Source organism: Oratosquilla oratoria, chromosome 2 (assembly GCF_046742065.1).
Source record: "Oratosquilla oratoria isolate Oo_2021 chromosome 2, ASM4674206v1, whole genome shotgun sequence".
NCBI lineage: Eukaryota > Metazoa > Arthropoda > Malacostraca > Stomatopoda > Squillidae > Oratosquilla > Oratosquilla oratoria.
In genome coordinates this window covers 34,928,343-34,943,882 of record NC_134778.1, presented here as the reverse complement: position 1 = coordinate 34,943,882, position 15,540 = coordinate 34,928,343, and the positions used below count along the sequence as shown (strand labels likewise).

At 36.7% G+C, this 15,540-nt stretch overlaps 2 protein-coding genes across 2 annotated transcripts in view; both read left to right on the top strand.

The window, feature by feature from the left end:
• The first annotated feature begins 220 nt into the window (after positions 1-220).
• On the top strand, positions 221-5,407 carry LOC143038161 (actin-5, muscle-specific-like). Its single transcript, XM_076207183.1, has 2 exons — positions 221-259; positions 2,596-5,407. The coding sequence occupies exon 2, from the start codon at positions 2,615-2,617 to the stop codon at positions 3,743-3,745; it is 1,131 nt and encodes a 376-aa protein (XP_076063298.1). The 5' UTR covers positions 221-259; positions 2,596-2,614; the 3' UTR covers positions 3,746-5,407.
• Positions 5,408-13,186: 7,779 nt separating this feature from the next.
• Positions 13,187-15,540, top strand: part of LOC143038147 (actin, muscle-type A2-like) — a 20,935-nt gene continuing 18,581 nt past the window's right edge. Inside the window, exon 1 of the mRNA XM_076207174.1 lies at positions 13,187-13,278. The gene's annotated coding sequence lies outside the window, so the exon portion shown is untranslated. The remainder of the gene's footprint in view (positions 13,279-15,540) is intronic.

Sequence of the window (15,540 nt, the reverse complement as noted above, 5' to 3'; positions counted from 1 at the left end):
ATCAAACAAGATACAATAAAGAAAACAACGAACGGAAATGAAACCCTTTTTTGCAGAGATGACACAACACCTTGGCTCAACCATCGTAAGGTACCCAGATATGGCTTGTCCCCCTCCCCATTTTTTTTTTTCATACCTGTCCAAAGAATGCCGCAAACTCCCATGTATTTTAGGGTATGGGCAAAAGGTATAAGAGGTTCCCTACGGATGGGAGGTGCGTCAGTCTGCTTCAGGCTCGGACGTGTCAGGTAGAAACGATGTAAGTAGGGAAGCTATGACTCATAGCCCCGCAGCGTGATTAGAACACCGACGGCGGTGGCCACGGCAGTGGAATTTTCAGTGACCAGTTCGTAGCTTCCTACATCCTCGCTCATTGTGAACAAAAAAAAAGCGATGGCGAGTGTGATTCTTCATAATCAATCTACTAGGTGAAAATAAGGGATAATTCATAAATCAAAGAAAAAAGAAGAGTAAACGAAAAGAATAACATTGCACTTTAAAACTTTCGTTAGATTAAAACTTTGTTAGATAAAACCGTCTGGCCTGAACTAGAGTAAAACCCGTAAAGATTTTTATAGGCTCTTGAGATCGATCCTTGCCTTTTCAAAATGCTAACGTAACCCCGACTGGAAAAAAATCTGGGGTTAACCAAAATTAAATCCTTATAGATTATATTCCTATCGAAATAGTCAAATCTAGATTCTCCTCTCTGTATTGTCAATAGGTCGTGGTTAGTTGCAAGTGGCAGTCACAGGTACTTTTTGAAAATCGAACTTCGTACTTGGATTTTGATCAACTCACCACAGTGGCTTCGGACGACGTTAAGCGCCTCCTGGTATAGGCTCGTCATAGGGTTGTTATCAGATAATCAAACCAAAAAGCATTTAAGATACTTAGGTGAAATTCTATTCCCAAACAAAGTGGACCACATTTTTTTCTTTAGTCATCAAATGATCGACTCGGCAACACCCGGACCATTGTAATATACAAGCATTTCATTGGTGACAATGATTAATCACCATAAAGGAATCAAAATCTATTTTGATTCATCCTCTAGCTGTGGAAAGAAACTTGTTCTATTCTGTTTCAATGGCGTGAGATTATCTACAAGGATACATCTACCAGTAAACCGGAGCTCATATTTTCTTTCGCAAGGAAATTTTGATCGGGTGGAGGAAACCTCAAGAAGTCACGGGATTAAAACGGTCTCCTTGTGAAGTGGAAGGGAATACTTTAGCAATTCAGTCTAGTTGTCGAAAAAAAATTCATTCCATGATGCTCTTTATAGATTTTATCCTGGCTAAACGGCGAGTAATTCTCGCCCTTTTTATGCCGAGGGATACTTGTTCTTGGAGACGACATTTCATTCCATTCAGTGTTGCGATAATCCACTCGATGGAGAAGGGGCACAGCATATCAACTTCGAACTGAGATCGGGAGGCAAAGACTTTGTGTGATCTCGAAGAATTTAGTCATCTCGATGACGTCCTTAACAGTCTGTTCCATTCAAAGCCGAGCGGTTGTAATCAGCTAAGGCTGGGTCCTAGGCAGAGCTTCTAGAGTAGTGGCCTTCAACCTAGGGACCATATGACCTTCAACCTAAGGTCCATTTAACCCTCAACCATGAACTACTAGGGATCCACGGAGTTTCCCAAGTAGAGCCTCAGCAGGAAGACTTGTGGGAGTTCGTGGGTACCCAACGAAGTCTTGAAGTGGTCTTCTCCAGGAAGCTAGAGAACAAGAATACATAAGCATGGGATATGTGAGAAAACAAGTTCAGGAACGCTGGTTTAGTGGCTTTAAAATATTAACCAAACCGATGGAATAAAGAGTAAATTATAACTCACACATGAATCAGTACAAGAGGAGCATTTACGGGTAAGAAAGTTGGGACAAAACGAAAGAAAATAGGGGGACCGTGGGATTGAGAAAGAATGATAGGTAGGAAAAAGAATAAATAAAGAAGTAGAACGATAAACAGGAAGGAGAAAATGTGTGTGTGTGTGTGTGTGTGTATGTGTAAAATAATAATAATAATAATAATAATAATAATAATAATAATAATAATAATAATAATAATAATAATAATAATAATAATAATAATAATAATAATAATAATAATAATAATAATAATAATAATAATAATAATAATAATAATAATAATAATAATAGGTTTATTGAGATAGCAGTGATACACTGACAATAATACAATAGAGTTCTTTTATGAGTAATACAGTAATTATAAGAGTGTGTGTGTGTGTGTGTGTGTGTGTGTGATTCACCATGGTTTTGGATCACGTGTTGGACTCGTGATCAACAGTTATTAACCTCCCGCATGAGAGCTCAGAGCTCGTATGACCAATCTATGGGTAATACTGTGATCTTACACGCACACACACACCCAACTCCCCGCCCACGAGAGTTGGAGTAACACCCCACAGTGAACCGATACTGAAATTATCTTATAATGAGGAACAGTGACCCTGCATTGTTCTTCATTTAAATTCTTTAGTTAGAATAAGCTTCCTCTAACACATGTAAACAATATCAATGTATTTGAATGTATTAATTCTAGCATTTTTTTTTTTTTTTCAGCCCTAGCTGACCAATCACCATGTGTGACGACGAGGAGTGCGCGCTTGTCTGCGACAATGGCTCTGGGATGGTCAAGGCCGGCTTTGCCGGTGACGACGCTCCCCGAGCTGTCTTCCCCTCCATTGTCGGCCGCCCTCGTCATCAGGGTGTGATGGTCGGTATGGGTCAGAAGGACGCCTACGTCGGCGATGAAGCTCAGGCAAAGCGCGGTATCATGACTCTGAAGTATCCCATCGAACACGGCATCATTACCAACTGGGATGACATGGAGAAGATCTGGCACCACACTTTCTACAATGAACTTCGCGTTGCTCCTGAGGAGTCCCCTTGCCTCCTGACCGAGGCTCCCCTCAACCCTAAGGCTAACCGTGAGAAGATGACTCAGATCATGTTTGAGACTTTTAGCTGCCCTGCCATGTATGTTGCCATCCAGGCTGTGTTGTCTCTTTACGCCTCCGGACGTACCACTGGTATTGTGCTTGACTCCGGTGATGGTGTCAGCCACACCGTCCCTGTATACGAAGGGTATTGTCTTCCTCACGCTATCCTCCGTATGGACTTGGCTGGTCGTGATATTACTGCCTACCTTATGAAGATCATGACTGAGCGTGGTTACTCCTTCACTACCACGGCTGAACGGGAAATCGTTCGTGACATCAAGGAGAAGCTTTGCTACGTGGCTCTCGACTTCGAAGGTGAGATGAACGTGGCTGCTGCCTCATCCTCCTTGGACAAGTCCTACGAACTCCCCGACGGTCAAGTTATCACCATTGGTAACGAGCGCTTCCGTGGTCCGGAGTCTCTCTTTCAGCCTTCTTTCCTAGGTATGGAATCTGTTGGGATCCACGAGACTGTCTACACCTCCATCATGAGGTGCGATATTGACATCAGGAAGGACCTGTACGCTAACAACGTTCTGTCTGGTGGCACCACCATGTACCCTGGTATTGCTGACCGCATGCAGAAAGAAATCACCACCCTCGCTCCTTCCAGTATCAAGATCAAGATTATCGCTCCACCTGAGCGCAAGTACTCAGTCTGGATCGGGGGTTCTATCCTGGCTTCCCTGTCCACTTTCCAGGCCATGTGGATCACCAAGGAGGAGTACGACGAATCCGGCCCAGGAATTGTTCACCGCAAGTGCTTCTAATTTATTTATATATTTTTTTCATAATAAATATTATTTCTTCAAAGATAGATTTGTGCCTCATTGCATATCATTTCTATCAACTTTCTTTGGAATAACGAAAGGGTACATACTGATAAAAAAGAAAATATAAAATACAAATCTATTATTATCTGTGGTAAGAGATAGTCCTCGGGCCCTCCTATAGATATATCTGGGAAGAAACGTTGCTCTGTTGTTTGTGTTGTATTAGTGAGAATTTTTTTTCATGGCTAATGGTTGGAAGAGGAGGAATGGAACAGTGATTGGATGCCAAACTTTATTATGTAGAAGCTGGAGGAAAGAGTTAACTAGGAATATCGAGAAAGGTAGGCAAAATAATGTGAAATGGCGAGGAAGGCAACATGGATGAAACAGAAGGTGAAGGAGGATTAAGTCATGAGGGAGAGGGAATGCAGTGACGAGGTCTTTACAATGAATTAGAAAAAGTCAAATGTATTTAGGAAAAAGGCAACGGCTGTGTTCTGTATATGGACTTGGCGAATGTGCATGGCGAAGTGAGGAGAAAAGCCTTACCGATCGCATTGCAGATTCAAAGGATGCAAATAAAGTTACCGGTGACAGTATAAAAATGGTGTCTGCAAGTGATGTTATCAAACACTCCTTAGACAGTAACTTGTTTTAAATCGCACTTAACACGGTAGTAAATGTTCGCAAGTCAGTAAACAGTGTAAAGATTTTCGGCGAGTCTTTTAAAGTCAAATACATTTCCGAGGATATTCTATTTCTTTTTAGGTTTATTCTTACACGCAAATGGCCTTCACACAAATACAATTCAATGCAAATTTTAAAGGTTCCAGAGGAGCACATGTCACTAAGCCCGTACACGGTGGTAGTTATGACCGTGAATGTATACAAGGTCAAGGCTGGATATCTCTAAAAAGGAATTTCCTTTTGGCTCTGTAGGGATATAAAGATATATTGCTCCAGGAAAGAGTATCGTTGTAGGAATTAATTAAAAAAAAAAAAAAATAGAAGTCCGAGGACCTGTAGAGAATTAACTAGTGTTAGATAATTTGGATTCAGAACTGAGAAATGATGTATATCGCACCATCAGAAATTCATTGACATTGTGAAAGTGAGGAACATTTTGGAAGACTCCATGTACCAAGAACAAAAATAAAAGCTTATAAATTCTATTATGGCTAAGGACAGACGACTTTATTTAGGTTAATGAACATCATCATAGTGAGGAGTTTTAAGACAATCTTGACATACTCTTTTGCCTAGGCAAACTATTCTGTAGATTTTGTTCTAGCTAACGCGTTGAGATTATCTTGGCAGATGAGTATGATCGAATGAAAATTAGATACAGGTGGAATGTACACTACATGTACATGCATGTACACTACATGAACTGTAGGAGACATACTAGCTTATCAACGATTAGAATATCTACTTTTAAAACATTATGAGGTATGTCTAATACCCCAGGAAATTTATGTGGACGTAGAAATCACCGAAACAAATCGTACTGTAAACTGAAGTAAGATTAAATTTGACACCAAAGGATAGAAGTTAACTTGGTAAGTATAGTGTTCTCGTTTCATTAAGAAGATATATTATATTCGATGGTGCATTTCTGTATAATATAAAGCTTCTGTAAGTGAATGTAATACGAGGAAATGAATATGGCTTTACAATGGGCAGAAACCTCAATCTTCTACTCTATTCCTAATCGTTTACGCAGAGACAAGGTAAAAACAGCAACACTTCACTTAATTCTTCATTATATCGACACAATTAGATGAATAATAAAATCAAGAGATTTTGTCTCATTTGGGGGGGGGGGGAAGTGAGTAACTTCTTGATCACCATGCGGAGACATGGCGACGCGGGTACTGTCAATCTGCTTTAGTCTGGTGGAGAGCAGATGAAAACTATATTGAACACAAATTTATAGCAACCTGTATCTAAAGTCCCCTCTTTTCCATTGGTATTTTTATACCTCCAATAAAATCCTGTACTAGTTTATGCTCATAATATCTAAAGGTAATTCTAAAGTCCTTAGTGAAATAATTTAAGATCACATCTTTTTGTAAACTTGCGCAAATGGATAAACATTAAAATCAAGATCAGAATAAGTCACATTTTCAAAGTAAGCCATATTTTTCTTATAAGTTTTCAGCTCATATCTACTGATGTGCGTTTTCTTAAACACTGAGAACTACTATAGTCGATCATGCAAACCGTTACACAAGGAGTTTTTGAACCTTGGCTCACAACGACAAGCTATTTTCCGCCATAAGCAACTAACATTCCTTCTGAGAGAATACTATTCCACGTATCTCTTTTTATTCATCCCTTTCGTTTGGGTTTCATATTCTATGACAGTTATGAGGACAACAACAATGTAGTGCCAAGAAAGGATGAACGCACCATTCCCATGGTCTGGCGAAAAATGTCGATGTCTATCAACTCGAAGGTAAAGGTTGTTTTATGATACCTTAGGAAAAAAATTACTTACACTTACCTACTTTTTCTCTTCTGTCGCAAAAAACAAACCAAAATGTAGGGCAGGAACTGTCTTTACCAACTACAAGTACATTAGACTTGTGCCGGCAGTGTGAAGAGTATGGTAAATGCACTTCCCATATCATGAGTGTCGTCGCTACCCATTTGAATGGTGGAAACCTTGGTCTGTGAGTAACTACTTGATTTATTTTTCTTTGATAAAACGATGACTTATGGTCGCTCACGCAACGATGATTATGTTACTTTATCACTAGGGAATCAGATTAAGAATATATAACACTCATTGTGAAATTGATATATCACCTACATATCCTCGTATTTTACCCCGTAGCCTTTCTATAGAAGAGCCGTATGACATGAAATAATAACGTAATTAGTGGTTTTGTGTAATTATGGCAAATATATTGCCTTATAAAATAGATACAAATAGTTGTGTGCATCCTTAAAGAAACAATAAGTTATCTAAATTCCGTTCAGTGCGTTCGAACACCATGTCTTTTAAGTAATTATGGCAAATATATTGCCTTATAAAATAGATACAAATAGTTGTGTGCATCCTTAAAGAAACAATAAGTTACCTGAATTCCGTTCAGTGCGTTCGAACACCATCATGTCTTTTAATTTATGATAGTTAATCAAATAAAAATCTTAGTGAGACTACTGATATAACAGACTTAAACTCGGAATAGTGATTACTTAATTAAACTTGTTCATGTGACAGGATTATATTTCTCTAGCGGACTACCTATTGCTACACCATCGATTTGTCTGCACAGAGTATTATTGAAAACTTTACAAAATATCTTTATTTGCAATATTAGACAACATCTTAAAAAGCCTCACGTTGAAGCCATAAACAGTTGTTTCGTTAGTAAACAAGACTTATAATGATATGGAGTGTGTCTCCAAGGATACATTGGCGTCAAAGTATGTTTTCATAAAATATCGGTCAGCATTGGGAACCAGGGCCCCGACAAGGGGCGGCACGTGTTTTTTTTTTTTTTTTCGAGGGGGGGGGGAGGGGGGCACTTTTGGTGAAAAGAGGGTTAAGGCAGATTTCCCCTAATGTACATTTAATGCATGACTTATTTATCATGAGTTGTGTGTATGAATGATTTGTGTATAAACGTTGTTTTGTGGATGAATGTTACATGTGAATCGTGCCAGTGACCATCAGATGTGGAAGGTGGTGGTAGTGGTGGTGTGTGTGTGGGGAGCACATTTCGAATCGCCCCGGGGTGGCACTTACCCATGTCGGGGCCCTGTTGGGAACATGCAAAATAGTGTTCACGAAGTAAAAGATGTTCTGATTACCTCTTCAGACAATGATATTTGGATATGGAGATTTAGTATAAATCAATATTTGCTCTTAGCTGAGATTAAAATCATTAAGTGACCCAACGTATGGTTAGTTTTCCTTCACATGGTTCACGCTGTGTTTGGTATTACGACCAAATAAACTGGATATATGGTTCTGACTTGTGGGGGCGATATTATTAGGTTAAATCTTATTCTGGTGCATTTCATAGTATTTTATTTGTTCATTGTTTCATATCTGTTTATCTATATTTTGGTTTTACAAAACCTGTATGGCTATATTGCTGGGTGCTGCACTGATAATGAGAATGGTCATACTAAAACATCTACTGAATAAATGGCGTTTCCATTCGCCCTGGATATATATTACTCTCTCTCTCTCTCTCTCTCTCTCTCTCTCTCTCTCTCTCTCTCTATATATATATATATATATATATATATATATATATATATATATATATATATATATATCGTGGTGCAGTGGTAGAGGTCCTGCCTGCCACTACGGCGGTCTGGGTTCGAATCCCATCTAGGGCTGAAATAGTTTCAGTATCACTGGGCTGCGAGGTGTTACCCCAACTCTAGTGGGTGGGGAGTTGGGTGTGTGTGCGCATTACCCATAGATCGGTTATGTATGAGCTCTGAGCTCTCTTCCGAGAGAGAAATAGCTGTCGATCACGAGCCCAACACGTGATCCAAGATAATGGTGAATCACACGTCAGAATTGGCGCTCTTGGGGACTACATTAAAAACAAGACCTTTTATCAATCCTACAATATCAGGATAACTAGGTTGTGTTGAATGGGAAGGGGGAGTGCTCGTGGATGCCCGAGGTAAGCTGATATAGTGAAAATTAGTGAAAAAAAAAAAAGAAAAAAAAATAGAAGGAAATGAAAAGAGGCTACATGAGACCCCTGTTGGTGGAGCAGCGAAACGAAACGTAAACAAGAGCATGGAGATCCCACTAGACTTAAGAAAACAATTAGATAACTACGAAGAAAGGCCATTTTCGGGTTTTCGTTATGAAAGAGGTAACTTGAGTAGAATTGTTAACATAGAAAAGGAAATGAGAGCTTTGATAGAATTCGTCACAAGGGTCAGGGATCAACATGATGTGTATTACAAAGAGATTAGTGAATTAAAGGAAGAAAATACTGAAACAATTCGGGAAGTGAATGTCCTAAAAACAGAATTGGCTGAGACAAAACATGAAAATTAGGAACTGAAAAGCAAAGAAACAGCAAATAATACGACCATAAAAGAGGTGAATGAACAAATGAAAATAATGACCAAAAAAATTAGAGGAAGTATAGACGAGGAAAAAATATTGCATCTCCAGCAAGAAGAAGAAGAAAAAAAAAATTACGAAAAGGATAAGGTATCTTTTAAAGAAATTGTTTAGCAACAAATACAAAAGAAAACAAAGGAAACAGTCATTCAGGTAATCAATGAGAGATACAATAGACAAAAAAGTGTATAGTAGTATTTGGACTGAAAAAAACTACTTAGATTCATGAGAGAAAAAGAAGAGAAATATTTAGCAATAGATGTTTTGAGAGTAATACAAGATAAAGAGCAAGAATTAGAAAAGGAAATAGAGGAAGTGCATAGAATAAGAAGGTATGTAGAAGGAAATCGACCCCTAAAGATCAAACCAAGGTCACAAAGGCAGAGGAAGAGATATTAGCAAAAACAAGTAAGTTAGGTAATACTGAGCACTATAAAAAAGAGAAAGAGAGCGAACATTAAGTAGCGAAGCTAAAAAAAAAAAAAAAAAAAAAACGAAAAAAGAACGGAGCCCGAGAAAAAGAAGTTCTTTTGGAGTGTTAGAAATGAGACCGAGAAAAGGGTATCTTAAAGAAAAGGAAACAAAAGGAACAAAAAAAGAGATGGGAAGTGCAGAAAATTAAAAATGGCTTATACTAGTATAAATTATTTAATTTCAGGATTAAATGAGCTTAATGATTACATATCAGAAGCAAAATCAGACATAATGTCAATTGTAGAGACAAAATTAAGGGGTCCGCTGTCACCTAACAGTGTTGGATATGGGTTATATAATCACTGGCTTAAAAATAGATAGGAAAAACAGGGTGGAGGAGTCATGTTCTTGGCTAAGAAAAAAATAAATGTGACGAAGGTTACAAATGGAGGGAACAGTGTAGAAATGATCACGATAGGAATTGAAGATAAAGGCATGAAAAATAAAATGTTTGTGGTGATATATGTGCCCCCCAAAAAACGGGTTCTTGGAGAGAGAGAGAGATTACTCTAAAATGTTAGAAGATACAATGGGGTGCTGAAAGATGAAGGAAACGTGGTATTTATGGAGGTTTTTAACTGTAAAGAAATCTGTTGGGAAGAGATGACAATGAAAGATGGAGAGGAATTACGGGGCAATGTATTACTTTACATGACTATGTAATATGCAATGACATAATGGGTAAAGGAAAACACCATATATAGGAATAATGAAGAACCGTCAAGACTAGATTTATTCTTTACGTCAGAATATTACATATTACTTAAACTAGAACTAAAGGAGGAAATACATATGAAGAGAAATGATAAATACAGAAAAGAGAGAATGGTATACAGTAAAACGGACCTTGTGAAACTGATGATTTTTTCTACAAGGATAAATTTCACAATGAAAAGACACGAGTGGAAAAAAGAATGGAAGATTCTGAAGAAAATCTATAATGAAGGGGTGGATAAATATGTACAGAGACAAAAACAGGAAAAGGAATACAATAAGTGCTGGTTTAACAAAAAGTACAGCGAGGCAAAAAAAAAAAAAAAAAAAAAAGTTAGAAAAAAGAGAAAAAACATAGAAAGTGGCAAATATATATAAATGAAAGAAATGAATATGTAAGAATACGTAGGAAAGAAAAAAGAAATTATGAAAAAGACATAATAGAAAAGTGTAAGAATCAATCAAAACTATTCTATAGATATGTGAATGATAAATCAAAGTGAAAAACAAGCATGAAATAGAGGAACTACGCCAGGGGAACATGGAATTCAAAGAAGATATATAAATGGCTGAGGTCATGAATAAAAATTTCAAATCTGTTTTCACTAGAGAAAACGTATGGCACTGGTATGAAGGGCGAGAAGTGCAATCCCTCTCTCCCTCTATGGTTGAAATGATAGCAACACGAGCTGAAATATTGGGTCAAATAACAAGCCTTGTTGTCAGAAATCGCACGGCCCGGATGGAATTGGAAACTGGATACTAAAGGGGTGTGAAGAAGAACTGGTAGGCAAAATGTATAATAAATTGTTCACTTAAGGAAGAAAAAGTACCAGAAGACTGGAAAAAGGCCAACATCGTACCAATATATAAAGGAGGTAACAAAAAAGACAACAAATTGCAGACCGGTTTCGCTTACAAATACTGTAGCCAAAATTTGTGAAAAAGTTATCAAAATAGATGGTCAAAACATCTGGAAGAGAGCAACATACTAAACCCGAGACAGCTTGGATTCAGACAGGGAAGATCATGTACCACAAATCTGATCTGCTTTTACTCAAGTCTATTAGATATAATACAGGAAAGAGGCGGATGGGCTGATTGTGCTTTTATAGATCTACAAAAAGCTTTTAAGTGCCACATAGAAAGCTATTAGGAAAACTGAAAACCATAGAAGGGGTACAAAGTATACTACTGGAATGGATGGAGGATTTCATGCATGGAAGAAAAATGAGAGTAGTGCTCAGAGATAAAGGTTCTACTTGGAAAGAGGTGACTAGTGGAGTTCCAGAGGGATCGGTACTGGCTCCAATAATGTTTGCTATTTATGTGGATGACATGGACGAGGGTGTGGACAGTTACATGAACTTATTTGCTGATGACGCAATATTGCTGAGAAAAGTGAGCACTGAAATAGACTGTGAGTCGCTGTAGAGAGATCAAAACAAAATTTGGGAATGGAGTCAGAAGTGGAAAGTGGATTCAACATCAAGAAATGTAGTATAATGGAATTTGAAAGAAAAAATAAAAACAGGATATCAGGATGTAAAGAAAGTGTGATTTGAAAAATACCTGGGAGTAATCATCACAAAGAACATGTCCCCTGATAAACAGATAAACAAAATTATCGGAGAAACCTACAACTTACTAAGGTCAATAAAAGTGGCATTTACTTATTTGGGCGAAGAAATGCCGAAGAAAATACTAGTCACATTGATAAGAACAACGACACTATGGTCACCCAGCACCAAAATGAATACAAGGAAAATTGAAAGAATCCAAAGAGCAACTACGAAGATGCCCCCCCCCCCCACACACACACTTTCAGAACTGTCATACGAAGAGAGACTGTCAAAAATAGAGTTACCGACCCTGGAACAAAGAAGAGAAAGAGGAGACTTGTTGACTATCTTTAGAATCATGAGAGGTACGAAAGTCTTTGATAGAGAAGACTTAATAAATTGGGATACGAAAAATACAAGAGGGCATGGAAAGAAACTTAAAAAGGACAGTTATAGAAAAGACCTGAAAAAGAATAATTTTCCCCACAGAATGGTGGATGTATGGAACAAACTGGTCGAAATGATAGTGTGTGCAAAAACCATACGCGAATATAAGAACAATTTAGACACTGCGAGATACGGAGCACTACGAGCATAGCTCCCCTTCCCGTAAGATACAACTAGGTAAATACACACACACACACACACACACACACACACACACACACACACACACACACACACAAACACACACACAAACATGCACGCACGCACGCACGCACGCACACGACTCGGTGGCGCGATTGGTAGTTCCCAGGTTCGAATCCCCCCCAGGGCTGAGATAATTTCAGTATCACTGCGCTGCGAGTCATTGCTCCAACTCTCATGGGTGGGGAGTTTTGTGTGCATGTGCGTGCAAGGTCACAACGTCACCCATAGATCGGTCATATACGAGCTCTGAGCTCTCTTTGGAGGTGGAGGGATAGTTGACCATCACGAGTTCAACACATGATCCAAGACCATGGTGAATCACACACACACACACACACACACACACACACACACACACACACACACACACACACACACACACACACACACACACACACACACACACACACACACACACAATTTTGTTCAGATTTCAAAGAAGGATGTACTTCAGCATCATAATATGTATAGGTAATCATTTGTTATGTACCATCTATGTTAATCCCTTTTACCTTAATATGTGTATTTTCAGCCTTAGACTGCCTTGTTTTCAATAAAATTTATTATTATTATGTTGCGTGGCCGCAAGTCTGTGTTCCTTTGATAGATGAACTTTTCATGTTACCACCTGTTTCGGGTAGTTGTAGCCCCGCCCTAGTTTTTTCGTCTTCTGAATTACCGATCGTATGAATGATAATATTCTATGTTCCGTGTGTATTATTCTTTTATTCTAGTTAGCCAGGATATTGTTCATATTGTATATTGTACATTATTGTGTTAATGATATCTGTATGTGTATTATATTATTCCACTCACGCTGTCTGTAATAAAATAAATGATAGTGGTTTGTGAGTTGGCAACTGCGGCCCCCCCATGGTGACCGCATTCACGAGTGAATACTCATTCGTACTCATTCTCTCTAATTTCTGAACCAGTACAGAGCGGACACTTCCCGCTCCTCTATAATCTCTAGATTAAGTGTGTTGGGTGGACCCTAGTGGTAACAAGTGGTCCGGGTAGGCATAAAATAAGTGTGTGTGTAGTCCTAAGTGAATATGTAAATAAGTTATGTTAGAACACCATAGTTTTGCCTTAACCTTGCCCCTTTGAATTATCCACCGGTCACCTAAACCTATTGACATACGTGCTTGAAGGTACTGCACGGATTTATATTTGATGTGCAGTATATTGTTACCCTGCCATTTAGACTCAATATGGTTCGTCGATGATTGGAGGTAGAATTGTTTCTCCAATTAAGATTGGGCATTAATGGGAGGTGTAACAATTATTATTATTATTATTATTATTATTATTATTATTATTATTATTATTATTATTATTATTATTATTATTATTATTATTATTATTATTATTATTATTATTATTATTATTATTATTATTGTTATTGTTATTGTTATTGTTATTATTATTGTTGTTATTGTTGTTATTGTTGTTATTGTTGTTATTGTTGTTATTATTATTGTTGTTATTGTTGTTATTGTTATTGTTATTGTTATTGTTATAATTATTGTTGTTCTTGTTCTTGTTCTTGTTGTTCTTGTTCTTGTTGTTCTTGTTGTTGTTGTTCTTGTTGTTCTTGTTGTTCTTGTTGTTCTTGTTCTTGTTGTTATTGTTGTTGTTGTTGTTGTTGTTATTGTTGTTATTGTTTTTATTGTTTTTATTGTTTTTATTTTTATTTTTATTGTTTTTATTGTTTTTATTGTTTTTATTGTTTTTGTTGTTTTTGTTGTTTTTGTTTTTGTTTTTGTTGTTTTTGTTGTTGTTTTTGTTGTTTTTGTTTTTGTTTTTGTTGTTTTTGTTGTTGTTTTTGTTTTGTTTTTGTGTTTTTGTTTTGGTTTTGTTTTTGGTTTTGTGTTTTGGTTTTGTTTTTGGTTTTGTGTTTTGGTTTTGTTTTTGGTTTTGTGTTTTGGTTTTGTGTTTTGGTTTTGTGTTTTGGTTTTGTGTTTTGGTTTTGTGTTTTGGTTTTGTGTTTTGGTTTTGTGTTTTGGTTTTGTGTTTTGGTTTTGTGTTTTGGTTTTGTGTTTTGGTTTTGTGTTTTGGTTTTGTGTTTTGGTTTTGTGTTTTGGTTTTGTGTTTTGGTTTTGTGTTTTGGTTTTGTGTTTTGGTTTTGTGTTTTGGTTTTGTGTTTTGGTTTTGTGTTTTGGTTTTGTGTTTTGGTTTTGTGTTTTGGTTTTGTGTTTTTGTTTTGGTGTTTTGGTGTTTTGGTGTTTTGGTGTTTTGGTGTTTTGGTGTTTTGGTGTTTTGGTGTTTTGGTGTTTTGGTGTTTTGGTGTTGTGTTTTGGTGTTTTGGTGTTTTGGTGTTTTGGTGTTTTGGTGTTTTGGTGTTTTGGTGTTTTGGTGTTTTGGTGTTTTGGTGTTTTGGTGTTGTGTTTTGGTGTTGTTGTGTTGTTGTGTTGTTGTGTTGTTGTTGTTGTTGTGTTGTTGTGTTGTTGTGTTGTTGTTGTGTTGTTGTTGTTGTGTTGTTGTTGTGTTGTTGTGTTGTTGTTGTGTTGTTGTTGTGTTGTTGTTGTGTTGTTGTTGTGTTGTTGTTGTGTTGTTGTTGTGTTGTTGTTGTGTTGTTGTGTTGTTGTTGTGTTGTTGTTGTGTTGTTGTTGTGTTGTTGTTGTGTTGTTGTTGTGTTGTTGTTGTGTTGTTGTTGTGTTGTTGTGTTGTTGTGTTGTTTTGTTGTGTTGTTGTGTTGTTTTGTTGTTTTGTTGTTTTGTTGTTGTTTTGTTGTTTTGTTGTTGTTTTGTTGTTTTGTTGTTTTGTTGTTTTGTTGTTTTGTTGTTTTGTTGTTGTTTTGTTGTTTTGTTGTTTTGTTGTTTTGTTGTTTTGTTGTTTTGTTTTGTTTTGTTTTGTTTTGTTTTGTTTTGTTTTGTTTTGTTTTGTTTTGTTGTTTTGTTTTGTTGTTTTGTTGTTTTGTTGTTTTGTTTTGTTGTTTTGTTTTTTGTTTTTGTTTTGTTTTTGTTTTGTTTTTGTTTTGTTTTTGTTTTGTTTTTGTTTTGTTTTTGTTTTGTTTTTGTTTTGTTTTTGTTTTGTTTTTGTTTTGTTTTTGTTTTGTTTTTGTTTTGTTTTTGTTTTGTTTTTGTTTTGTTTTTGTTTTGTTTTTTTGTTTTTGTTTTGTTTTTGTTTTTTTTTGTTTTGTTTTTGTTTTGTTTTTGTTTTGTTTTTGTTTTGTTGTTGTTTTGTTGTTGTTTTGTTGTTGTTTTGTTGTTTTGTTGTTGTTTTGTTGTTGTTTTGTTGTTTTGTTGTTTTGTTGTTTTGTTGTTTTGTTGTTT

Bases quoted from the DNA above. Each gene is read 5' to 3' on its own strand.
- LOC143038161 (XM_076207183.1), top strand. From the start codon at position 2,615: ATGTGTGACGACGAGGAGTGCGCGCTTGTCTGCGACAATGGCTCTGGG.